This window comes from Phaenicophaeus curvirostris, chromosome 19, assembly GCF_032191515.1.
Source record: "Phaenicophaeus curvirostris isolate KB17595 chromosome 19, BPBGC_Pcur_1.0, whole genome shotgun sequence".
Classification (NCBI taxonomy): domain Eukaryota; kingdom Metazoa; phylum Chordata; class Aves; order Cuculiformes; family Cuculidae; genus Phaenicophaeus; species Phaenicophaeus curvirostris.
In genome coordinates, this window is record NC_091410.1 from 12792767 (window position 1) to 12818450 (window position 25684).

The following is a 25684-nucleotide window of genomic DNA, read 5'->3' on the forward strand; positions in this document are numbered from 1 at the left end:
AAAGCAACTTCCCAACAAGACACAATTTACTTCATTCCATCATTACCAGGGACCTCCACGGACCCTATAAGAGATTGATTTTTCCTTGACGGATTCACAGCCTCTGCTGATGAGACAGAGAGAGGATGGAGGAAAAGGAAACATGATCAGACTGTTTCATAAGTGGGAAATATGGGACAAAGAAGGCTTGTCCAAGGTCACACAGGAAGTTTCTGGCATACAAAGGAAATGAATATTGACCTCATGAATTTCAGCTGTTGCATAACTAATAAGGGACATCCTCTCAGCCTTCTTCAGAACCGCTATAGCTTTAGTCTACATTAAAGTCATATTTAGTTCGGCAGATTTACTTTACACGAGAACAGACTCAAGCTCCAAACCTGTATCTCAGAGAATAACTGTCATGGAGTCTCTACAAGCAACCTCATCACCAGTTCCAATTTACCTTCAGGTCATCTGGAATGAACACTTTGCGAGCTTTCTTAATCATCGGCTGTGGTTTCAGCTCTTCTTCAGAGAATTTGCGCTTACGAGGGTCAAACATCTCCTGGCCAGGAATACTGGAAAGAGCAAGGTCTGCAGGGTCAGGTTCATAGCCAACAGGAACTTGGATCGTCTCAGGATCAATGGGGCTTGGTGTGTTTCGGTTTGCTGGCAAGATCTGACCTATAGAAATAAAGGATAAATTCAGCTGTGTTAGAAGAAAATATGTAAATAATACCACCAACATTGAATTTTAGATGATCTCCGAATACTTTAGAGCAGTAATTCTTTAAGCTTTCATTGTAAATTTGGTACCTACTTGTGCTAAATATTAGATTGTCCATTTTGTAGGGTTCATATTCAGATCCAGACACACTCACACCATTATTTCCAGAGTTGGTTCCTAATTCTGGTTGCTAATCTTGGATTAGCAAGATTCACTGAATGCAATACTTCCTCAAGATCACATCCTCACAAGAAATCACAGGTCACTGTCATTTAGCTCAGAATTATCCACCACACTGTAATCCTTCCCAGTTTTCCCATACACACATTTTGTCTTATATGCCTTTAAGGGTATGTTTAGTTTACAACAGGACAGTGTGTGATGAAAATGTACTTTCATGCTGTGCTGAAGCACCCCACTAAGGAGATGGCTATTTTCTATGAAATCCTCCCAGTGATATTCTAAAAGACAGTGAAGGAAATAAGCAACATCAAAAGCTACAATGACTACTTAAAGAAGCTCTGAAAAAATGAAAAAACGTATATTTATACCACATTGCTCTTTTATGGTAAACAAAATCTAATAAAAAGGAGCCTATCCCCAGCAAAAAATTATATTCTCCCCATCTTTCTTATTTTCATCTTAGATACAGCCTTCAAGATCCTACAGCATCAATTCAGGCACCATTCCCACTAAAAATCCAATTTAAAAACTAAACCAAAGCTTCTGAAAAATAGGAGCCTGCAGTCAGCTGTCTAAACACGGACTGTCCCCGGGGGCAGAAGTTTCAGAAGTTTCCACATGCCTCACAAGCATGAGCCTCACAGACTTCAGAAGGGGAATTGTGATTGAAGCAGATAGTCTTTTATAATTTTGGCTATTATCGAATTCACTTGGACTTTAGAGATACGATGGCTTTCATAATAACCGCACAAACATCCTGTGACTGCGTAATATTTCCTTATTTGTGCCCACATCTGCAATATTTAGGGTGTAAAACGGTAAACACTAAATGTCATTTCTAATTCCAAACCAAGGCCAGTTATAACAATGTAGTTTTTATTTTAATCTAGGAGATCATGACAACAATATCTGAACTGCGTAGAAAACGCACAGGGGAATTGCATTGTGCAAACCAGGACTTGTAACTCCCATTTCAAAACAGCTCTGATAAAATCAGCTTCCAGAAAACACCAGTAAGGGCCTAGGAGAAAAGGAGGATCAAAGTTGTTAAATTATATGTCTGTCTAGAGGAGAGGGAGCGAGAGGGAAGGACCCTGCTAACCACGCTCCACCAGCAGGAGAGGACCTACCCTCTGCTCCAGACCCAGCATGCTGCTGCCAAGCTCCTGGGGCTGGAAACCAGACGTTACCTGCTGCATCCCACTAATAAAACTGGAAATTACTGCCTGCTTGTCTGTTGGCCACAGGGGTGGCAGCAGGCAGGGGCAGGGCAGCAGCAGTAAGCAGCAGGGACAGGCAGCAGGGACAGGCAGCAGCAGCAGAGCAGGTGACAGTGGATGTGCAGCATCAGGCAAAAGAAGGAGGCAGAGGTGGGCAGCAGCAGCACTCAGCAGGGGCAGCAGAGCAGCAGGCAGCAGCAGTGAGAGGGCAGGAAGGGCAGCAGAGCAGCAGGAGCAGGCGACAGCAGCAGCAGCAGCAGCGACAGCAGCAGGCAGTCGTGGCCAGCATCGGCAGGCGGCAGCAGAGCAGCAGCAGCGCAGCAGCAGCGCAGCAGCAGCGCAGCAGCAGCAGCCCCGGTCGCCTCTCCCCGCAGCCGGGAGGGCAGGGAAGGCTGTGGGAGCGGGCAGAGCGTGCCAGGTTTCCAGGGGTGAGGGTTTCGGGGGCTGCAGAGCTAGGGGGTCCAGGCTGGTGCCAGCCCCAGCGGGTCAGGGCACAAGGCACTCCTGTCGCTCGGCTTTAAATGGATGGCTAATCTTGTTTCAGATACATGGGCTGGCAGAAACAGGCTTATTTAAAGGATTAAATGCAGGCAAGCTCCCTTTGATGTGAGCACGCTCCTACCAGAACAGCCAGGTATGGTTTAACGCAGACATAGAGACACACGCACGTACAAACCTTGCAAGCTCTGTAATACAGGCAGAAACAAAACAAGCTCCGAATCCTACAGTATTTCTGGTGAGCATGCAGGATGTTTCTGAAAGTCAACCAGGTTGTGCAATCTGCCCCAGCTTTCTAATTGCCCTAAACAAGAGCCTGTATTTAAATATTGCTGCAGTCCTAGATACACGGTATCAGTTCACACCTTATCATTTATCTATAATATGCCTTATTACATAACAACAGCAGCTTTGTCATCACGGGCCTGATGAGATTTCACAGTACCACTCTGAAAAAGCAAAGGGCAAAAATGCTGCTTTTAAACATAGGAACCTGAGGTATATTGTGTCTTTGCAACAGCAAAACAAAGGACAGAGCAATGCATCTCCAAGGTGATGTGGGAGAAGAACCCATAGCAGCAAGGATCCTGCCTTGCTCCGTACCCACACACATCCCACTTTCCCCAGTCTAAGATTCCCTCTGTCACTACTGAAGACGAGTCCTTCAGCAAACATGAGATGTGCCGGGGGCCAGGGTGAAGCTGGTTTAAGGTGGACGCTATCACCAACGCAAAGCCTGAACAGATCACGCATGAGCCAGGAGACTATTGCCCTGTCACATACCCCTGCTCACACACCCCTACCCGTCGGTGCAGGTGGCTCTCCCTGCTGTCATGTTCCTGTCAGCGATCAGAAACCCCAGGGAGAACAACAGAATTAAGATCAAAACCCCAGGCAGAAAACCCAGTATTTCCTTGTCCAGCAGTTTACGTTAGGCAGCTCACAGCACTTGGTATCTTTTTATTTATTCTATCAAGTTTTGCCAACAATACAAGCCAGGAACCTGTCTTTGTTAGCGTCCTGGCTAAGGGCCATTGCATCTCTGTGGTGCTGGAAGTCATCGTAACCCAAGCTGACAGCGTGGGCTCGCGTTGGACTTGGCACTGCTGCTGCTGCAGGAGTACAGTACGTGGCCTCGCGTTACACCGCTCCCCGAGCTCCTCTCCCTGTGTGTGCGCGGCCCTTGAGCCGTGCATCCTCCTGCCAAATTCGTTCAGGGTGTTATTTTTACGCACTAAATTCCTCGCAATCAGAGGTAGGGCGAATAAGCACAGCAATCCGAACATCATGTGCCCAGCAGCCGACTAATCCTCACATCAGCAAGCTCCACAGCTGTCACAACATCCAGCGAAAGAGCCGCTCGGAGCCTGCGATGCGCAAGGGATCCACCAAGGAGGCAGCTCACACCACCAGCCGCCGAGGCCGGGCACGGGTAAAGCACCTCACCGCTCACCATCGGTGCCTTTGTTGCCAGTCTCTGTATTATTTAAACACTCTGCACTCACAGCAGCCGCCAAATTTTCACAGCAGTGGAGTGGCTGGACTGTTTAATGTGTTTAGCTTTGTTCTCAATGGGGGCTGCCGATTGCCAAGTGTTTTGGAAAGAACTTAGCCCCTCTTTTTAAGTTGCTGAAATGAGAGCTCCGAGCATTAAGCTCTTTTGGAAATCCAGCTGCACAACTCCATGGTGCTGGAGGAGACAAGCTGGGAACAATGGTTAATGGAAACTTCCCCTCATACCGCCCTAGTGATGTGTCTCACCCATCGCCCGGGGAGACCACAACTATGTCAACACGGGCCCTTTGTCTGGAGACTTTCCCACTCGCAGAGCTCTGTTCAAGCAACACTGACTGTGCCAGGACAGACAGACAGCTCCAGGTGCCTCCTGGCAAAGGGATCGGCAGGTTTTGACAACTCCATCTTACCTCTGCTAACGCTCTTGGTGCTGCTCTGGCGGGTATTAGCAATAGCAGAAAATTCTCCAGAAAGAAGGACTTCAAAGCAAATTGTCTGCTCTGAGCCTCTCGGTCCTCCCAGCAGGGACTGCCAGTGAGAAGCCCAATGTAACAGCAATATTTTCAGTGTGGTTCCTTTTCAAAGAGAAACGGACTGAGGCCATTCACTCGTGTCATCTAGGTCACCAAATGGCTGTTAAAAAATCCAGCAGCTTTAATCTGCTTGCAAATAACTAAATTCACAATTCAAAAGCACAGTAGCATTTTTATATACCTACAAACCCCAAATGCTGATCTGGTATCGTGGGGAGTTCAATCACTGTATCCTGACTCCTAATTTTCCCTTTTTGAAACATCCACCTACCAGCTGTGCCCGGGAGAGTTAAGACAGGAATAACCTCTTCAGCTGCACCACGGCTTGACAGACTCCTTATTTGTACTGCAGGAGATCCCCAGTGAATTCTGGGGAACTCAATTTTGAATCATTCAGCTCTTAGAGAAATGTGCCTGATTTTCCAAAAGCCTCCCTTCTCGCAGCCCTTCCACACTTTTCATCAGCTCCGCAGCTGGCTGCAGAACAGCGACGAGAACAAGAGAAGAAAAGGGAACAGAAACCTTCTAATCAAAATATTTTTCCCTATTTTTCACACATATGTTGGAGGGAAAGAAAAGAGGATTTTCTTATTCAATTTATTAGCAGCCCAGAGGTAAAATATATGTTTGCTAATCATTTTTCTTTACATTAGCTAAAGGCACTTTGGGTCTGTCAGTCAGAGTACAGAGCGCGGCAGTTAAACTGACAGATAATCCTCACCCAGAGCTGCTCCAGAGAACCCCACTGCTCTTCCAACTCGTCTATCTGCTTGATAGCTGGCCAACCATTTGGGATGATTCTCCTACTCCAAATCACAGCCTGGCCCAAACTAATCCGTCATCTATTTCTGCATTAACCCCTTCAGCCTCTCGGAAAAGTCCTCTCAATGCAAACTCAGGGCAGTGTGCAGGAACAGAGACTGGCAGAAATCCCCACAGGTGGCAAAGGAGCGTTCTAGAGGCCATGTTTTATCCAAGGGTTGCATCTTGTCAGGTTATAATTCCTCACCTACAATACTGTAAGCATCATCTTATTTCCCTATTATTAGTATTTTAGTGTCTTCCAGAAATTAAAACAATTACACGACAATAAAACCATCATCTACACCGATGCTAAAGGAAATGACAAGCCACACTCTAGGATCTCGCAGCCCCCGTGTGGAGGACAAAACCAGCCACTCTCTGCCTGGGGGCGAAGACGTTTCACCCTTGGGTGTATTTATGTAAGATGTTATTAGAAGAACTTTATTTTCTCCTGAAGCAACGGGAGACCAGTGTATTTTAACCAGTGCTCCAACCTGGCACAGGCATTCCTCTGTTTCTTATCTTGCACAAACTTGATGCTGCCAAACATGGGGTGACTGCAAACACTTCCTACGGAAAGACAGATCTTAATCCCATGCAACCACAACATCTTTGCTGCTAACATACACAAAAAGATTGACGCATAGAAGCGTTTTAAAACGTGCACTTTTTAAGGATATCGGCATTGTTTAACAAACATTGTGCATTTTATTATAAAAAGATTGTCATTTCCCCTCTCAGCATCGCGTGCCTCCTGCTCTGGGCCTCTGCAGTGTTATTCCAGGCAGGACTGGTGGTGTCTGACACTTCCCATTAGAGGATGCTGTCTGCAGTTCCTCAGACCTTTGCCAGATTTCAACCATTCTGTTTGGATTTGTAGGCGCCAATTACATTTCTGCCAAAATGGTCCTACAGCTCCTGAAAAAGGTTCAGCAAAAATACTTTGTTTTGAACCAGTTAACAGTTTCTGGCAATTTTTTTCCCCAATCTATGCTAGCAGCCCATGCCCTGGAAGAGACAGCGGCTCTGGCATCAATGCTGTTTCCCTTTCATTTGACTTTGTAAGATCTACTGCATGCATGCTAAGGCTGCCTGAGAAAGGGGCAATTGCACTAAGTAACTGGGACTCAAAGCTGAGAAGGGGGCCAGGAGGTGAGGAAGGCGAGGATGAGGGAAACCGGGAGCTAAAAAGGAAAGGGGGAGAGGCTGGAAGAGGAAGGCTGCTTCAGCAAAGGCTGGGATGAGTGCATTCAGTAGAAGAGCATCACTGATGGGAACAGAGCAGGAGCATGCTGGTGGTACAAAGACAGCTCCAGACTCCAGAATCCCACTGATCCTCTGTTCTCAGCACAAAGTGAAGTGCATAGGTAAAGCATCTTGTCCACCCTCAGCTCCTTACAGAGTAAGTTGTCACCCAGCCCAAGCACAAGGCGCTGTGAGGTGCTGCCAGCCCATTCCTACTCAGTTCCAATGTGCCTGGGTTTGGGTGGCACATGAGAAAATCCAGGTTTTCTTTTCCATTTGCTTTATTCTGAGAAGCACAGTCACCGTTGCAGCAATCTCTAAGGTTCTGATCACATAGTATTTTTTTTCCAGATTCTTTCCTCATCCAGGAGTCCTGGTTTCACCCATTTCTCTTTATCCAAACGGACTCACACACTATTTGCCACAAAGCACTCCAGCCTCCCGTCGAGATACAATTATCAGCTTCCCAAGGGTTCCCTCCTGCATTGACCACTACTGCATCTGTATGCTTCACAGACAAAATCCTTTTCCCAGAAGACCCTTAGGAAAGAAGGGGCAGCTCTTCCTCTTTGCAGGTGAAAGACAGAAGTACAGACATTTTAAATTAAACGCACGCAGCCAGCCTCTCAGGTTAGCTGACATTATAGGCACTGTCTGCATTCCAAACCAGCTCTCACCGACTTCTGCTGCTGGCTGTGGGCTGTACACTAACAAGAGGGCCACCCAAGGCATCAAAGAGTCATAGAAGCAGTGAATGGTTTGAATCAGAAGGGACTTTAAAGCTCACCCAGTTCCAACTCCCTGCCATGGGCACCAGATCAGGTTGCTCCAAGCCCCATCCAGCCTCCAGGGATGGGGCAGCCACGACTTCTCTGGGCAACCTGTGCCAGTGCCTCACCACCCTCACAGGAAAATGTTTCTTCCCAATATCTAATCTAAATCTCTCCTCAAACTGGGCTCCTCACAAACAGGGAAGCAAACAAACAGTGTGACCAGCTCACACAAACATGCAACTTGCTCAGAATTCTGCTGAAACTTCATGGAAAAATCCAGTCTCCCTAGACAAAATCCTTCTGCCCTTCCAGACAGATATTCCCTTCTCCTCCTGTCGCTCAGTGCATTCTCTCACATCTGCAGTAAATGAGGTCAAGATCCTACAGACAACTGCTTCCTTCCCAATACAGTCCTGATTCAACCCAGAGCTGGCCTGAGCTCTGCATTTAAAAAGAGAGAAGGGAAAAGGAGGATGGAATGTGATGAAATCCTGCATCTCCAAGCAGACAGCAGAAGGGGAGCTCTCTGAAGCTGCGCACGTGGCCTTCGGTCGAGGTTTTGCAGGCTTTTGAGGGCTCAACTTTGCAAGCCCCACCTGTGGTTTGTACAAGGTGCATCTAACATGCTTCACCTGCTGTGCCAGTAACGTTCTGCCCTTCAAAAGCAATAAACCAACAAATATGAGGCACCATCAGGTAACACTTCCCATGATGACTTTGGGACGGCAGAGCCTGCTCTTCTATAAGATCCATACTCTGAAAAACTTACCCCGTTGTTAGCCTGTGTAAGGCAGCACTTGGCTCAATGTGGCCTCACTGATGAAAGCTACCAGGATATCAAACTGTTCTCCTCTGCAAGACACCTTGAGTCATTGCTTCTGTTCTGAACATTTCCCTTGCGGAAGTGCTACACAGAAACTGAGGGTTTGATCCTGCTTCTAGGACACCACACAGGGATTTTCTAATTCTTGAAAGCATGGAACCCACAGCCCTCTCCCATGATTTCTGTAGGGTGCTGCTCTCCTCACAGACAGACCATGATGACATTCCATGGGGACGGGGTCTAAGGAGAGGCTGCAGGGAAGAGCATTCAGACAGGTATTTCATTCTGATTTAAACCTAGTTTAGAAGCATATTTTGCTTCAAGATACTGATATTCTCTGGCACAGTGGAGCTTCATGAGATCCTTTGGAACAGCTGCGTATATTTTCCTTAACTGGCAATTCGCATGAAGGTCCTCACAGAATATAATTATTTTCTTTTCTTAAAAGAAAACTTCTCGAGAATCATCAGAATTTTTAACCGGTTCTGAAGTAGACAAATACATCCATTTTTTATCTCCTTGGACAATTACACACCCAGCCTTAATAAATCAATGTTAGATAGAGCTCCTGCTTTAGATAACAGCCTCATACGGCATCGATAAATACACCTTCACGTGGAACACCACTCAAAACAAAGATAACACCTGTCCCGAAGATGCATTCATGCCACCGCCAATGTGCTCAGCAAGACTCCAGATCAAGTGAGCTCCTCTCGCATTGCTCTATTTATTTGGCTAATGAACATGCAGGACAGCACGCTCTCAGTCAGTAAACAGGTCTTGCAAGAAGCCGTCTTGTAATCCCAAAAGCATATGCCACTCATGACTCACGTCTCTATTACCCAGTTCTGGTACCCAAGCCCATCGTTCCTGCGTTTTATCACAACACAGCCGAGTGAGATTTCAAACGGCATGGAAAAGCCACGTGAGACAGGCACATTCCCTATTCCTCCCAACCAGGAGCTTATGGCAAAGCCCCAGAGGCAGCCAAGAGATGCTATCGCCTGCTCCCTGGACACAAACCCTCAGGAAAAGGGGCACTGGGCAGAGTGAGAGGAGCGTGCAGACCTGCCCTTCTCCTTTGAACCATTCCATCTACACAAATCTGAACTCTCTTTTGGAGTAGCTCTTGATTTTCACTTTTGTACATTTTTTGTTCACCGAAACACAGTTCACTCTTTATGCAACAAAACTAAACCAATGCTTTAGAGAGGATGATTTGTGTAAAATAGTCTCAGTTTAAGAAGCAGAGATGCCAGAATGAGGACACACTGTTCCCATAACCTTCCAAGGAAGACTGAGTATATTTTCTTTTTTCTCTGACACGTTTAGCGGGGGAGAGGGAACAAAACAAGAAGAGCAAACCCCCAAATTTGTATATGGTTTGTTACAGCCCAATAACTGCAAGGACTCACTTGGTTTTACACACTAGTTTTACTCCCAGTGGCATACACAAAGAATGCATAAGTGTGTGTCATTATATCCTTTTCTCTATTGATATAGTTATCTTTATAAACCAAGTATACAAATACATCAGTCTTGGGAAGTCTGAAAAATGGGTCACGTAACCGTGGCTTAGGGAGGATGCTGGGAGAGGCTGTTGCATATGGACATTACCCGTGCCTCCCTAACCACTTCCTCACAGCTGCTGCCTGGTACAGGCTTTCATGGCACATCAGACACGGGCAAAACCAGGGAACTTCACAAAGCGAGGCCGATGAAAAGAAATTACAGCACTGAACACTGGGCAAGACGTTGACTTAGAAATTCACTTCTAAAGGGGAAAGTCATCCAGCATCAGAAAATGGCAAGAAACTACTACACTGAGGAATCTCAAAAACCAAACCAAAGGTGCAGAAAACTGCAGAAAAAGAACAGTGGTCATATTTTTATAGAAAGAAGATGGTAAAGCAAGCAAGAAAAAATCTCAGAAAAAGTGACCAGAAAAGGCAACACATACAAAAATCTTCATGGTTTTATATTTCTAAAATAGCAGCAGTGGAAAAGGTTGGCGACGGAATATTTCTTGAAGAAATCTTGGCATCCTAATACTTATTTTACTTCTTGTGATCTCCTCTGCAAACTGTCCATACCCTGAGCCGACACTCTGAACACACTATGGATGCAGGTTCTGAACACAACAGACGCAGAACCTGTGAAGATTTTGAGCTGTGTAAAACATGAAATGAGACTGCCCCAAGACACAGAAGTTAAACCTCCTTCCAGCTACTGAGCAGTGCATTTATAGCGAACAAAGCCCTCTGCGTGCTGCGCTGTACGCCACGCTCCCAGCCACCAGGTAACTGGCTTGACACCGCTAGGATTAAAAGTAACGCATTTTCCTGCTTTCACAGGCAACGTGTCACTGGTATGCGGCACCGTGTGCTGATGCACTTACCTTTAACATCTTCAGAGCCTACAACAATTACAGTTTATATTAAATAGAACGCTGCTTTCCTACAAGCGGATTCCAGTAGAAGTAAACTGACCAGTCTGGGCTCCTTTTACAGCCGTGCTCATCCCATTCCCTGTACACGACACCTTTGAGACAGCACAGGCCCTCGAGTACTTTGTTGGCCAAGGTTTTCAAGAGCATCTGGGGAGAGGACAGGGCCCAACACAATCATCCATGTTATTTTCTGCTTATACACCAGGTCAGCAGTAGGCAGAGCCCTGCTGGCTTCTCTGCAGAGCTCCTACCATGTCCCCCTGCCAACTACAGGACTGGGTCTGCAAGAGCTGGCCATGTGGAAAAAGGTATAGTTGTGCGCAAATGGAATGGGAAACATTGGAGAGGTGGAAGCACCGCAAGCTGAGGGTAGCAGCAATCCACAGGCTTGGAAAATTATGTGGGCTCTACCTTTTACACTCCTGTTAACTCCGATTTTCATGAAGTAGGTGGTGTTGCTACAGCAACTGTCACATCACATCATTTCTGCTGTCTCTGTCACAGAGATCATCTTATTTTATCTTAAAACCAGAGATGCGGCTTTTCTTCTTCTACTCTAAAGCCCTCTATATTTTGAATATAAAAAATAACACAAAATAGAGCTGTGCCATATAAATATTTCTTTAAACGTAGCAAAGCTTACAGAACATTTTTATTTGTTCTCCTTTTACAAACACAAAAAGAAAAAAGCAAATGGCAGTGACCAGATATAGGGTGGTCCACAGTTTCAGAAATAAGTTAAGAGCTAATCTCATGATAAAGATGCTTCGTGGCCACCTTTTGTGTGTCCTTCCCACAGAAGACAACCCTGTGTTCTGGTGCACTTCCCCAGAAGTAACTCAGCTAATCACAGGTGAAAGCATCCTGTTTCCTCATGCCCAGGCCACCTATGCACACACATTCCAGGTGATTCACACCCAGCTCAGGTGGTGCTGCCCACCCATAGCACACAATACGGTGTTCAACTCCCACAGCTCGCCCGCTTGACCCGCAGCCTGAAGAAGCACCTACTGAGGCAGAAGTCTCAACGCACCTTTACTGGTTTCAGAAGGTTTGTCCTAGCTGCTTGGGATGATGTGGCCACCTGCCTTTGCAGTTCTCTTGTTCAGTAATCTGAGAACTTTGCTTTACCTCCCTAGTCTCTGTTTTGCTGCCTGGATGAGGTCATTTGAGGACTCGACGCACAGGCAAAACTCAATAAAATCCTGATGATGGAAAGGCTCTATCACATTTTCGTTATTTGATTCCAACTCATGCACTCATGGATTTTCCTTTAAAAAAATAACCACCCCCATGTCAAACAGTAGTAGATGATCAGTTAAACCCTTGGGAAACCAGAGAAAGCCCTGTCCATAGTCAAAGGCTATGGCACAGACCACTCAGCCACTACCACAACTCAGATATCCCATCAAGCTCTGCTACAGTTTAAGCTACTGAGTATTTAGATCTGCTTCTTCATAAGCATTTCCAGTCACTTCCAAAGCAATCAATGCAGTCACCAAATTGTCTTTCACTTCTACGAAGTCCTGGGCAGCAGAATACTGGCCTGCACAGATCCAACCCATGGGCACGAACAGTATCTCTGTACCTGGTTAAAGCCTATGCACATAACTAAGATACCAAGTGGCCTTTCTGTTCTTTCAATGACTTTGCAAGCTTCATCTCAGTGTCTCAGTACTGGACAATTAGTCTTCAGCTCCATTTCCTCAAGAAAGGCGTTTGTGTGCATAGGTGCTGTGCACGTCTGTCTCATTTCCTCCCAACAACTTCTGACACCGCTGGCCAATCCCAGACAAATCCAGCAGAGGTGCGGACACAGACTACTAAAAGCCTAGTGAATAAAAAGCTCTTAACTCCCTGGCTGATGTAAAGCTGCAGGAGCCCTGTTGCACATCAGAGAACACATGGTGAGATTGCTGCCCACTGAAGTGATCCCTTAACTAGTCAGGAAAAATAAGTACCAAGTTATTCACCAAGTTATTATTTACTACAGTCACTTCATCCTCTTGTTTTCTACTGTAATTGGGAATATCTCTTCACCATGTCCCACCCACTCATTTACTATTTCCAGTAATTATGAGCAAAATCATTTGTTTGACAACCGCACCATTGCTTGACAACGTCTCTGAATTCCGCACAGACACATCTGGTATTGATAGCCAGTAAGAGAGTCATGCACATGTCCTGTCTTATTAAAAATCCATGTAGGAGACAGTGAGATGTGGACAGCCCAGCTGCCTGGTATCATCAGAGCATTTATTTATTCTTGTAACATGTAGTCAAAACCAGAGCTCTACTAGAAAGAGCTTTTTTTTATATTATCTGCAGCCCTTATTATGCAAGTAATTCAAGTCTCCCACCAAGGCACAGTAGGAGTGTTTGGGAATCAACAAATTTGCTCTGGCAGCAATGAAACATTCATTATTGGGCTTGGGGAGTGGGAGGAAGGGTTGGGCTGGAAGGGGGATTTTTTTTTTTTTTTAAAAGATTTTGTTAACATGCAAGACACAAAGCTAGGTGAGGGTTGTTGATTCTCAGCTAAGAAACCGAGTGCTCAGTATTGATGCTACAAACTGCCCAGTCGAGGGATACACACCAACACACAGAGCAGTATTTGCAAGGTCAGAGGTCCCTTCTAACCTTCTTCCTTCTCTACTCTCCCCGCTGCTATTTCAGCCTTACGAACATCAGCAGTGGCTGGTGCTTGGGAAAGAATGGGTTAAACTCAGCAAAGGAAAAACAAGCAAGAGAAACACCTTTCCACTTTCTGCTTAGCTGGATAATTGGTTAGCAGGAACCTGCTTGATGAGTTTCAGCAGCTCCTAGAGATCAGGCAAGGCTGCTCTGAGCTGTTAAAGCTGCTGGATGTATAAACACCTTTCAGGTGACCAACAGGGCACCTCTCGCTCCCCTTGGTTTTATGAACAACTACAATGTCCAGAAGGCAGTGAAACAGTTCACACCCCAAAGATCCATCCAAACCCAGTAAGAGCAAGGAATTGAGCTATTCAGGATAAACAGAGGATTTAAACAAGGTTTAAGTGTACTAGGAAAGACTAAATAATTCTCGCTGCAATGGAGAAAGCCATTGTTCAAATGAACAACTAACAGGTTCTGCACAAGTAATTGAAGGGGCCAAGACAATTCTAGTCATGAAGGTTCATGTGACAAATCAAAGGGCTTCACTGGATCTGTACAACCCTCTGGGCTTATTACTTGATACCATTTATCTAGAATGCAAAGATTTTAGTTGAGTAATTAGTGATTCTGAGTCAAGCTGGCTAAAAATAAAGTACACGAGGGTTGATTTTCACACAAAGATTATTCCACCGTATATCAGATGTGTGTGCAAGCACGTGAGTTTAAAAAAAAAAAAAAGAAAACAAACAAAAAACCAAACCCTGGTAAAATCCTGCTGTAGGTTGAAACCAGCCACAACTCTGGAACTACAGCCACCAGGGGAAAATACTGGAAGGTTTACCTAACACCATCCACATTATCATCTTAACTTCTAGTTATTCCCCTTGATATTAATTAACTGAATGCTGCAGTGATAGATGGACATTTATATTGAACACCAAGAACCAAGCTCTCCCTTCTTGAAGCTCTGTCCATCGACACCAGCCCAGTCTCACCTCAGGAGTCTCCCCGATTCTCTTCCCTGAGGATGCAGGGAAGACTAAGAGAAAGCATCTGAAAATCTATACAACACATGTAGAATAACACACAGATTTGGGGGAAAAGTATTTCAGCGTTTGCTGGTACTGATCTGCTCAGACACAGCTCAAAGTGGCTGATAAAGTCATCATTAAAACAGACATCCAGGCTCAGCATCGCCCATAGAAAACAATCCAACCAACCCTCTCCAGATTTTGAGAGAGATTTCCCTTCATGAACAACAGGAACTGCTCCTCAGACACTGATGCTTGCAATCATGTTCTGTAGTGCCTCCTCGAGCAATTAGGTCTTTCTGTGCTACTTTATTCAGACTAGGGTGCCCTCAGAGATGCTGGGGTTTCAAACCCAGAGCCAATTTTCCAAAACACGATGTATTTGGAAAAGCATGTTTTTGTTTCATAGAGAAATAAATGAGTTTGCACCATAAAGCCTTTATCCCCCCTAAACCCAAAGCCTCCCATACAGTTAAAAATCAAATCCAGCTTTATTTTCCTGTGTGAGTCAGGCTGCACGCAAACAGCTCCAGAGGAAGGCAGGCTTGGGGTGGAGAAGAGAACTGAAGCAAGAGGAACAAGTATCCCTCTCTGGATTTCTAACAGCACACTCCTACGTTCCCAAGACATTTGCTAATATTTTCATTTTTAAAATAGAGGAAAGCCACCCCCTTCCCCCCAAAAGAAGTTTTAAAGATTATAAAGACACACAAGGACACACTTTATTATTTTAACAATTATTGCTATTTTCAGAGCTCCAGCACAGCTACTTCCTTCCATAATTGGACTTCAATCAAACCCTAGTAAAGCTTTTGATCTTGGAAAGAGTAACAACACAGCTCTGTTTTCGCACATGGGGGGCAAAGAGTAGGACATGCAGGATTTTTCAAAAGAAAGTTAATTGCTCGGACTTATATTCATCAAAGGTCACGGCTACAAGCTCTGAGTGCACATACATAACGGTGCACACTGAGAAATGTTGTATGGACTGGCTAAAGTGTTGGGATTATACTATCTGTGTGCATAAAAAAAAAATTAAAAAAAAAAAAAAAGAGAAGAAAAAAGCAGCAAAACAATGCTAGATTACTATCCAAATATACCCCAGTGGATGTCCTGCCAAACAGCAAATATGTGGCTGTAAGCTCCAAACTGAAATAAAAGCTTGGCCTGAAGCCCAGAGCTCCACTGTATTTTGCTCAGCGAGCCACAGTCTGGCAGAACAGAGTGAACACATTCTCCGCCACGTGATGGAGCAGCTCGGCGGGCCAAGCTGATTTCCTTGTGTTGGTTAAATGTGATCTTCAGACTGTACACACCAGCGGCTTTGGGAAAACGTGAGAAAGTGGGAAACAACAAGCCACGGGCTATAAACCGAAGGGCAGCAAAAAAAAAAAATTACCTAAGGAGTTTGCCTAAAGACCAGTGCTGTGTTTTAACAAGGAGTTCACTGGGCTTGTAGGGCTGAGCACACTCAGCAAGGGGGCTGAGCACCAGGCATCCACCTGGATTTCAGCAGTTTACACACCACCAGCTGCTTCAAGGATGCAGACCCTGAAAGGACCCAAATCAGAAAAGGCACTGTAATTTATTCACTGTAGAGGTTCAGTGGCTCAAAAATGCAACACTCTCAATGACTTCAAATTCCACATTCAGGAGAATGAGAGGTGCTGAGGCCTCTCAGGATATGGCCCTGTAAAGGAAGGGTATGACTACAATGGCCATGACCCTTACGGGTCAGGTTTTGCTGATGCTACTTAAAGAGCACCAAGTAGCAGACCGGAACACAGAGAAAGTCATAAAGCAAGATAACTTGGCCAAAGGATTCAATCCAAAAAACATGCTGGGTCTAAAGAGATGAAAACCGTCCCAGTGATAAGGTACTACACTTTTGATACTAGTGATAACAAATTTTTTAAATAACTGACTTAAGAGGAGACAAACAGCATCCCTGGCCAGCCCCAGAGGTGCATGTGACTCGTGAGAGCGTGCTGCATGTGGAAGCAGAAAGAAAAGCCTCCAAACCCAGGACCTCAGAAGTACATCCCTGCTACAGATAAGAGCAACTCGGATGAAACAGTCATGAGACCACATAAGAAAAGTGAGATTTGTTTACTTTTTAACAGAAATAAACTGATAACGTGGACACGTGCAGCAGCTGGGGAAATGAGAGAGACACGCGAGTTCATAATTACACCTTCAGATTTTCCCTTCTATTTGGCTAATCTATTTCTTTTCACGTGTTCCAAACAGCTTCCAGACACAGACTACCATGATTTTCATCATTGACTTCAATCACGCCACACTACAAAAATTGAACAGATACAAGAGCTTGGAAAACAGCTCCTAAACCTTGTGATGAGTCCAGTTCAAAAGAAAGATTGGCTTCCCTGAGAGTGGCCACACGATTATGGATGCATGAATGTCAGGTCTCAGAGCCTGGACAATCCATGTCCCAGCCCTAAATGCCAAGACACCAGCAGCTAAGGGATTCAAGTAGACACCCAAAATGCAACTATCCAATATTTGTAACTGAAGGCTTCTGGTTTCACCTTCTCAAAAGGCTGCTATGCAGGTTAACTTTGAATATGCTGCACACATTCCTAATTCTCTCACATAAGTGTATTGTTGAGTGATGCAGGTGTCCACAAAGTCAACCTGCTGGTCCATTTTACTCCATTTGTGCTGTTCTGAAAAAAAATGGCTTGATCACCTCACTACCACCACTTCACAAAAACCTCCATCTGATGAGCAAGCCTTTTTTTGTTTTGCTATGTGCATTCGAGCAAGGCAGTGTAATATGGCCGAGTACCATGACACAGTCTTGATATCTGACTTATTAACCTTCTCCAAGGGAAGTAATCTTCCTGCAGGCAGGGGAATTAATTCCTGTTTTTTCAGTGTATGGATACAGAGGGCAGGTCCCGAGAGTCAGTGACAAAGGCCATGCCACGGTCACCCTTGCGGCTAAACCGCTGGGGTAGATACGGTCCCTGGAGAAGTCTGGAAATGAGAGTGGGAATTAAACAAAGGTGCTCTAATGTATTCGTAGCTTCGCTCTCTGAAGCCTGCACACCTCTCAGTGTTCAGAGCAGCGATCACCCAGCTCGAAGCCCTCGCTCTGGCCACCTTTCCCCAGCTGCCTCCTTGCATCGTCTCAGCTGGAAGGCAGGCATTACCCCACCCTCACCCTGCAGTAAGCAAATAGAATCCGGGCCCTCTATGAGGCCAGCCCAGCATATAAAAAGGACACACCACATTAAATTACCTCAGGATGTACATAACACAACCCCCCCCCGCTGAGCAAATATATACTGCTGTAAAAATTTCACTTTGACACCCATACGGCGCTGCGGGGCACTTCAAACAGCTGCCAGCTCAGCACTTGCAGCTATTTCAGGTCTGCATCTGATTTGTTCCTCTTCCAAAGTTCAGCTCGAGGCAATGTCTTAGACACAGGTTGAAAAAAAAAAAATAAAAAAAAAAAGGCATCTCAACATTTCTCCGGCTCAGTCCTGAGAAACCAGGACTGAACTCCTGAGTGCATTTTCATACAGGCTTTTTTAAGACACTACATACAGCATAAGCCCCAGCCAGACCAAATGGATTTAGCCCCCAGATAAACGTTCCGCAACCACAGAGGGTATCAAAGTATCCTGATGCTGTGCTAGGAACATAGAGAGGTTCCAATGAACCTCTAAATGCTCTAACAATTACGCGTGTTCTGGGGTCAAATGCTCTAACAATTATGCGTGTTCTGGGGTCAAGGGAGCGGGGGCTAAGGGAGCAGGGGTCCACCCAGCCACGCTGCCTTACACCGCGAGCGGGTTGTGTCATTGCAGCTTTATCCCGACACACCCATATTTACAGCACACAATGTACTGTACAACTCACAATGCCAAGAAACTCAACATATCTAATCTGGCAGAAAACCAGTCATATCAGGTTAATCCAATTCTTAAATTGCACAACTTTGAAAAGCCAATAGGAAAACAAATCTTCCCCAGCTTGTGCTCCCCTTTCCTCCTCCCAATGCACAGAAGCTGCCACGACCTACTTTTCCTCTGTGATCCCTCAACACTTTGAGCCCACTCTCACTGTCCCTTGTTTCTCATTCACTTCCAACCGACCAGATCCTGGTGGCAGAGTGGAAAGTTTCTCTGTGCAGAGCGAGCGGTACAAGGCAGCTTTGTGTCCAGCGCCCTGAAGGGTGAACGGCCAGACCATGCACAAGGTCACTTGGCCACCCGCCCGTGTGTGATACCACAATAATTGTGATAAGATAACAGGTCTCCAGTGGGAGGTTGGCAGACTGCACGGTGGCTTCAAACAGGGCAGGGGCGCCGAGGTGCTTCTGCTGCACAGGAGGAACTGGATAGGGCAGGAAAACAGCACACAATTTAGGAGAATTTTTAGGTAAAATAATCATGCTCGATTTTGGAGAGGATCAAGATTGTTCCATCACTTGGGTTCAGTGTGTTTAGGTCTTGCCTACAAACCGTATAGCTGGTTTTCTAACTTCTCTTTTTAAATGAAACCTTGGAGTCTCACATAATCACAAGACTCCAGGAGCTGAGTATTTTAAAGGAAGGGTAACAGTGGAAAAGAATTTGCAACCCCTCCTCAAGACACAGTAAGCCAACTGAACTTTGTTTCTTGCAGAATTGTTTCTCCAAGTCAATTGACATCTCATTGCCTAAAAGGGCATCAGCTTTCCTAGCAGGATTTCATACAGATCAGGCATTTTAAAGGCCTTGTGTAAATTCTATGATGTAGAAAATGCACACTGATGTTACAGCTTTTCCTGCTCAGGAACATATTCCCACCCTATCCACTCATCTACTTCCATGAAATTTTAGGAATGCAATTATTCTCACAGAATCACAACTTTCTTGCCACATTTAGTTAATATCAGCCAATATCCTGAAATAAATCATGAAGCAGGAACACACAAGAGGCCAGACATACCTAGCACAAGTGGAGAGGGTTTATTTTTGCAGCAAACCAGGCAAAAAGAAATACCTCAATGCTGATCTGACATGGTAAGGACCAGAGCTGCAAGAGTTACATACAGAAACAGCCAAATGCCCCGTGCTGCGAGGGGCTGCAGCCACAAGGATCACAAACATCAGTAACATCTCTGTTTCCACGGCTCAGCACAAGGAAAGACACAACAGTGGAATGTCTGATTGCTGCAGGGTCCTGCAAAGCCAGTCAGTTTAACCCTCCCTGTTTTGAGGAGGAACCAGATTTGGGGTTGAGTACCACGTTCCTACTTACTAAGCATCACGGAATCACTAGGTTGGAAAGACCCCCAGGATCATCGAGTCCAACCATTCCTGTCAACCACTAAACCATGACCCTCAGCACCTCATCCACCTGTCTTTTAAATACCATAGCAGAAGCTAAGCACATCACTGGCTTTTAAGCGGACTTCTTGCTGGAACAGGACTCATCTCCAAATGCTGACATGGCAAATTTGTACAAATTACTAAACTAAGTCACCTCTTCTGTTTCAGTGCAGCCCTCTAGCTTTGAGCCTGTGTTTTATGTTCTGCAGCCCCAAGTAATGTACTCTTCCACAAGAAGGGTTAATGTTACTATTTCAGTAATCTCCCTGTGCTAAAAACATTGATTACTCTGTCAAACAAAGTTCTGCAAGAGCACTGTGTATTTAGAAGTTCCATGTTGTTGTTCCTTCAGTTTTTCAAAACGCAATCTACAATTTCCGTTCTGGCTTCTCTAGAACCTCAAGTTCTAAGCAGTTACTAGGGGGACCACACTTAATTTCTGGTTTGAGTGCTTTCATCTGTATTATGATTGCTGTTACCAGCTCACCTCAAGTGTAGCAATGTCCAGACAGGAACTAAGTGGCAGACTCACAAGTTTTCTGAAAAAAATTTAAGATCCAGTCATTGCCACACTAAGTAATGGTTCTTGCTCTGGATGGAGAACTCTCTTTATACATTTGTTTATCAAATTCAGGAATACCAACCACTTCTGTAATGAATTACTTAATCTTTGACCTATTGTCCACAGCCATGTTCCAGAACAAGGAATTTATAGCAAGCTGAGCTCCCTAAGGCTAATTGGAAAAGAACTTTTTTAAACCGTTCTCCATCCTCAACAAGCCTTCTGCAAACTATGCATTTCTGCCTCTCTGCTTATACACCTACACACCTAAGGATGACATTTTGTTACAGACTAATTACTGCTAGGGTTCACTCCAGGATCTGTTTGCAGTAAATGCACATTAATGCATTGATCTGTGGGTTCCTGTCAAGTTTTGTTTCAGTAACAATCTAGATTTGTGTTCCAGTCAGTAAGGACACGAGATTTCTAGGACCCTAACGCAATCTGGATTTTTTATTTCCTTCTACAAACAGCCCATACACCAAAGCAGAAACAAAGAACTTCAAGCTCCTCAATGCCCGTTTTCATCAAATACAAATGAGGGAATAGTACCAGAAAAATGGAGAACTAAGGCTGTTTCTCTCAAAGTTGAGCAGAGAACATGAAGCAAGAGCACGCCACATCAGAAGAGCTGAGCAACAGTGTTGGACAGTGTACAGCAAAAATCCAGCCAAATTTAGCTCTAGCAAGATTTAGTTCAGAGGATGGGAGAGGGAAGCTTTAAGCGTCTTAGAGATGTGAGACGTTGAACAGTGACTTGTATTTGGTTAGAACTTGATGGATAGCACCTCAATTAAGCAAAGTTGAACTAAAAACAAAACAAAACAAACAAACAAAAAACCCAACCCAAACAAGATGATGTGACACATGCTGCCTTTACCTACCTCGTGGCAGCTCTCCTCACATCAGCTCTGAAGCTCACAGGACCAAACCCAGCTTTGCAATAAACAAACAGCTTCTTTAATACCATTGGATCATTTTAAAAAAGGTGATAACAGGCTACAAAATCAATTTATCACGCATCCATTTTAAGAGTTATGCATTTTACATTCATTTTCTATAGTCATTGACTAGAGGTTTAAGTAAATGGAGTTTTCTTTCAGAGTTTTCATTATCTACTTAATGGAGAAGAGATCAATCCACCTTTTCTTGCATATAACTTCATTGAAATGCTCTAGTCTGACCATCACAGTCTTCTGTGGAATTGAGACAAACTATTGAATATACATTTTGTTATGAAAGTGAGACTTTGAAAAAAGGCAACCACATGTGAGTGACACAAATACTAAACAGCTCCACAATGTACTGCCAGCCAACCAAGCTTCTGATTTCGTAATACTCTGAAGCACACTCTACCCATGAGGAGTACACCCTTTTGGCCCAAGAAAACTCCACTGGGGCACCCAGAGCTGTTACTCCCCTTAAAAAAAAAAATAAATCCAGAAAAACGAATGATGAGAATGCAAGTGGCGACATTTTGTTGCTCCACCAAGCAGTTGATGAAGGAGAGCAGTCAACAAGCTGCTCGCCTGCTGAGCGCCGCTGAAATCAGTGTGACCACATGAGGAGCAAAGTACTCATTGCTGAGATTAATTGGGCAGAATCTGGCCAGTGCCAGCTCCCACGACTGCCCGCCTGCTGTCATATAAATATGGAGAAATTGAAACAATTTAATGTGTTTCCTAGTGCCTTCACCTAATCAGATAATGTCAACATCTTCTTCGAACACATCTCACGATGAGGTCTTCTCTCAACTTGAACATATTGTTTTAAGGAAGACTTCAGGGTGTACTCGCCTCTTAAAAATCAAATCACTGCACTAGAGAACCTTTCAATCAAACGCTCTGCGATACACTTTGAGATGGGAAGCAAGGCTCCGAGGAAAACACTGCGCTTTCCCTAGGTAACTACAAGTTCAACACACAGACATCCTTGAAATGTTTTTCTTAGGTGACAAAACCCCCTCCTTGTTTCCTTTGCATATCCTCTTCCTAACACTGGGTAGCCCTTACTTGCTAGGAGATGATTTGTCTGCGTGGAAAGCATTATTCCCAAAGAGAACTGAAAAGTCAGGCCAGGTATATTTTAAAAGCATTGCACAAACCCCACAATGCTTCATATGTTTACTGCTTGAATGCCAACTTAACTTCAAGTTCTTTCATGCAGTCAAGCAATTATTTAACCAATAATCAACATTTAACAGTGAATATTAAAATTAGATCTCTCGCAGGAGACAGTGCGCTTGCTTCCAGCATTAACAAGGCTTGTGCGTTCAGCACTTTTTTCTCTGTTATCATGTGACAGGCTATTTTTAATATTTGCCTGCATATATTTTGCATCTTCCTTTGATCCTGAAAGCAGTTTTGAGCCTTGCCTGCACACCGTTTCCCTCACCGCAGCAGCCCAGAGTGAAGCTTTTCCACTTCACTGCGATTTGGGTATCGGCTGGTAACGGCAGGAGCAGGCAGCCGTGCGTGCGTGCCTGCTGCTCCAGCAAAAGCCGCGCTGAGCAGGCTCACAGGGGATGGACACGTGCCTGGAACACATGGTCACGCAGGCAACTGCCATCCCGGGCCTCACGTGAGCATCAATGTGAACAGCAGCTCCCGTACCAGCCCACCTGATGGTTTAGCTGGTCATTCCCATGTTGTCACGTGGGAAAGCAAAGGTCAGGAAATTCCCAGCTCCTTCGGGTGCTGGAGGTAGAGTCCTACGACTGCAAGAGCTCCTCACACTGCGGCTCCTGCAACACCTAGTGACTGCTTGTAAACAATGATTAATGCTCAGGAGAGGATTCCATGCACAGGCTGGCTGCTGGGAACGCTGCACTTCACACTACAAAGGCTGGGCTGGAAGAGGAGGTCACATTAAGAAACACAGGGGAAGGAAGACTGCGATGAAGGGAGTGCTGCCCCTTCTCCAGGGCATCCCTCGCACGTAGCCAAGAGGCAGGATGGAGCAGGAACAAACCTCTCGCAGCTGGCCACGGTGCCTCTATTCTCAAACAAGAGGGAAAGGAAAGCACCAAAACCCACCCGATCACGCCTAGTGTCAATCACGACAGCGCAGTCCCTATGGGAGAAGGAAAAGGTAACGGATACCGCACTCTAGATGAAATCTCTTGGCTGAATAAATAAAACATGGCCTACAATAAAATCTGTGCTTTTCTGGGCGGTGGGAAAAGTAGGTACACTTCAAACTGAAACAGCTCCCAGCTTTGCATACACCTAAATATTTTTTTTCCTCCAAACAAAGTGAAGATTTGCAGATACTGCACATGAGTGTATTTCTGCAGCAGAATACAGAACTCGTTCTTCTGTTTTTCTTCCCTTCAATTCTCTTTGACAGATCCTTTGCAGTTTAAGGCACCCAGCCATCCAGGCAATGCGGACTGAAAACCACCGTCATAGGAACGCAGAGAATGAGGTTTTTTCCACAGTCCGATCCTCTTTAAGGAGCCAGGCAGTAACAACACACGGTTTGCCGCACTGCTGGCATAGCCCTGCATCCAAGGCTTTGGTGGCAACCAGAAAATTTGGATCTAAACCACAAAATCCCAAGAACCTTCTAATTAGGGTCTTCCACCAGACTTGGCTGATGCTTCTGAACACTAATCCACTCTGTTCAAACGCTTTACAGTAGCCACCACATTCACCCAACCAAGAACTACACCAGGAAAGAGCCAGGAAAAAGCAACCACCAACTCATCACCTGCAAAACTGGAACCTCCCTTTACATACAAACAGCTACAAATACCCTGAATTTCTTTAAGGGACTCTGCATTTAAACGGAGATCTACATATTACCAAAAAAAAAAAATTGCAAAAGAACACAAGGTGGGCAACAGATTAAGAACCACGGAACTGCCTCTGCAATAACCCTACTTGAAATGCTAGCCTTATGAAAGCTGTTTTTTTGAAGGACACTACAGATTTCAACTGACTGACCCACATCCAATACAGGGATGCGTCTGCACATTACAATGAATGGTGGTCTTTGATTTAAACAAATCAATACTGTGAAAAAGAAACACATCAGATTCCAACCTTGGAACAGCCAATACCCTGTGCCCCTCTTCTTCCAAAGAAAACCAGTATTTGCCACATGTACATTTCCTAATCAGACACTTATGGGAAAGCAGGCACTTGCTTTATTCTCTGCTCTAGCCCAGAGAACAGATGACAAACTGGTAAGCCTAATCATTTTTCCATCGACTAGACAATCCGAGCTGGAAAATCAGAATTAAGTTAGATTTATAAATAACGCCTTTTTTATTTTAAAAAAAATAAAAAATAATAATAAAAAAAAAATCAGTGAGAAGTCTGTAATGTGTTTATAGTCTGGGTCAGCTCAGCTTTGCGGAGCCTGATGACACTTCTCAGTGAAAGCCAACCCCAATTTCCAGAGATGGTATAAAATATATATTTGGATAAGAACATTGGCTTCCAAAGACAACTAAGGCTCGCTTTTCAACACATACACAAATCTCCTTATGCCACTCTTCCACAGACCCTCTGTCTGAGACGCGCCCTGTGCGTCCATGAGTCACGCTTGGTGCTCCACGTGCACGTGTGCATCCTCCCCGAACACGGCACATGCAGGTACAGGAGCTCCAACCAGCCGCACGTGGCACGCCGACACCAAATCCTGCAGAGCCGTTTGAACGCGGGACATGAGCGGTGCAGGATTTGACCCTTGTTCATAGCCCACGCGCTCAAACAGGCTCCCGTTGTAAGACAAAATTCAGAAGGCACAATAACAATGTATGTTTAGGAGAATAACTGTCACCTAACAAATGCAGCTTTCCTAAAAACAACATCACATGGAATTAGTTTTTGTTGAAATGGTATACTTTACGCTATTTCTTCTTGGGTTTATTACAATAACACAAATCGTAACAACCACACACACTGGAACAGTAGCTTACACCAATTAAAAAACCCTTTTTTCATGCACAGTGTAAAAAATGTATTTTAAAAGTCTTAAGGAATATTAACCAAAAGGCTCCATTATAATAATTTTAACATTTACCTCCTAACCTTACTAACTTTTTATTTCAAAGCAGCATATTTGCCTCAGCACTTGTATGACAACTTTAAATGATTGCTTTTACTTTTATTAAAAATGTTTTGTTGGTTTTTTTTTTTAAATACATACTGCCTTACTTTAAAACTTTCTCAAATGCTAAGCTCAAAGATGATCTTCTCTTCAAAACAGAAGGTCAAAGTAAGATTTTTACATGACAGCACAAAAAAAAAAAATCAACAACTCAGTGATAAAACAGGCTATAGTTAAATAAGTCACAGTACCCATCTGTAACAGGGGAGGGAAGAAAATAACATTTTAAGAAA

The 25684-nt window shown here is 44.6% G+C and overlaps 1 protein-coding gene across 2 annotated transcripts in view; it reads right to left on the bottom strand.

The window, feature by feature from the left end:
• The window catches only part of HLF (HLF transcription factor, PAR bZIP family member), a 36260-nt gene that overhangs the window by 6555 nt on the left and 4021 nt on the right, over positions 1 to 25684 (bottom strand). For both annotated transcript variants that reach the window (XM_069872895.1, XM_069872894.1), the window contains exon 3: positions 446 to 666. In XM_069872895.1, the coding sequence (XP_069728996.1) occupies positions 446 to 666 (221 nt within the window). The remainder of the gene's footprint in view (positions 1 to 445; positions 667 to 25684) is intronic.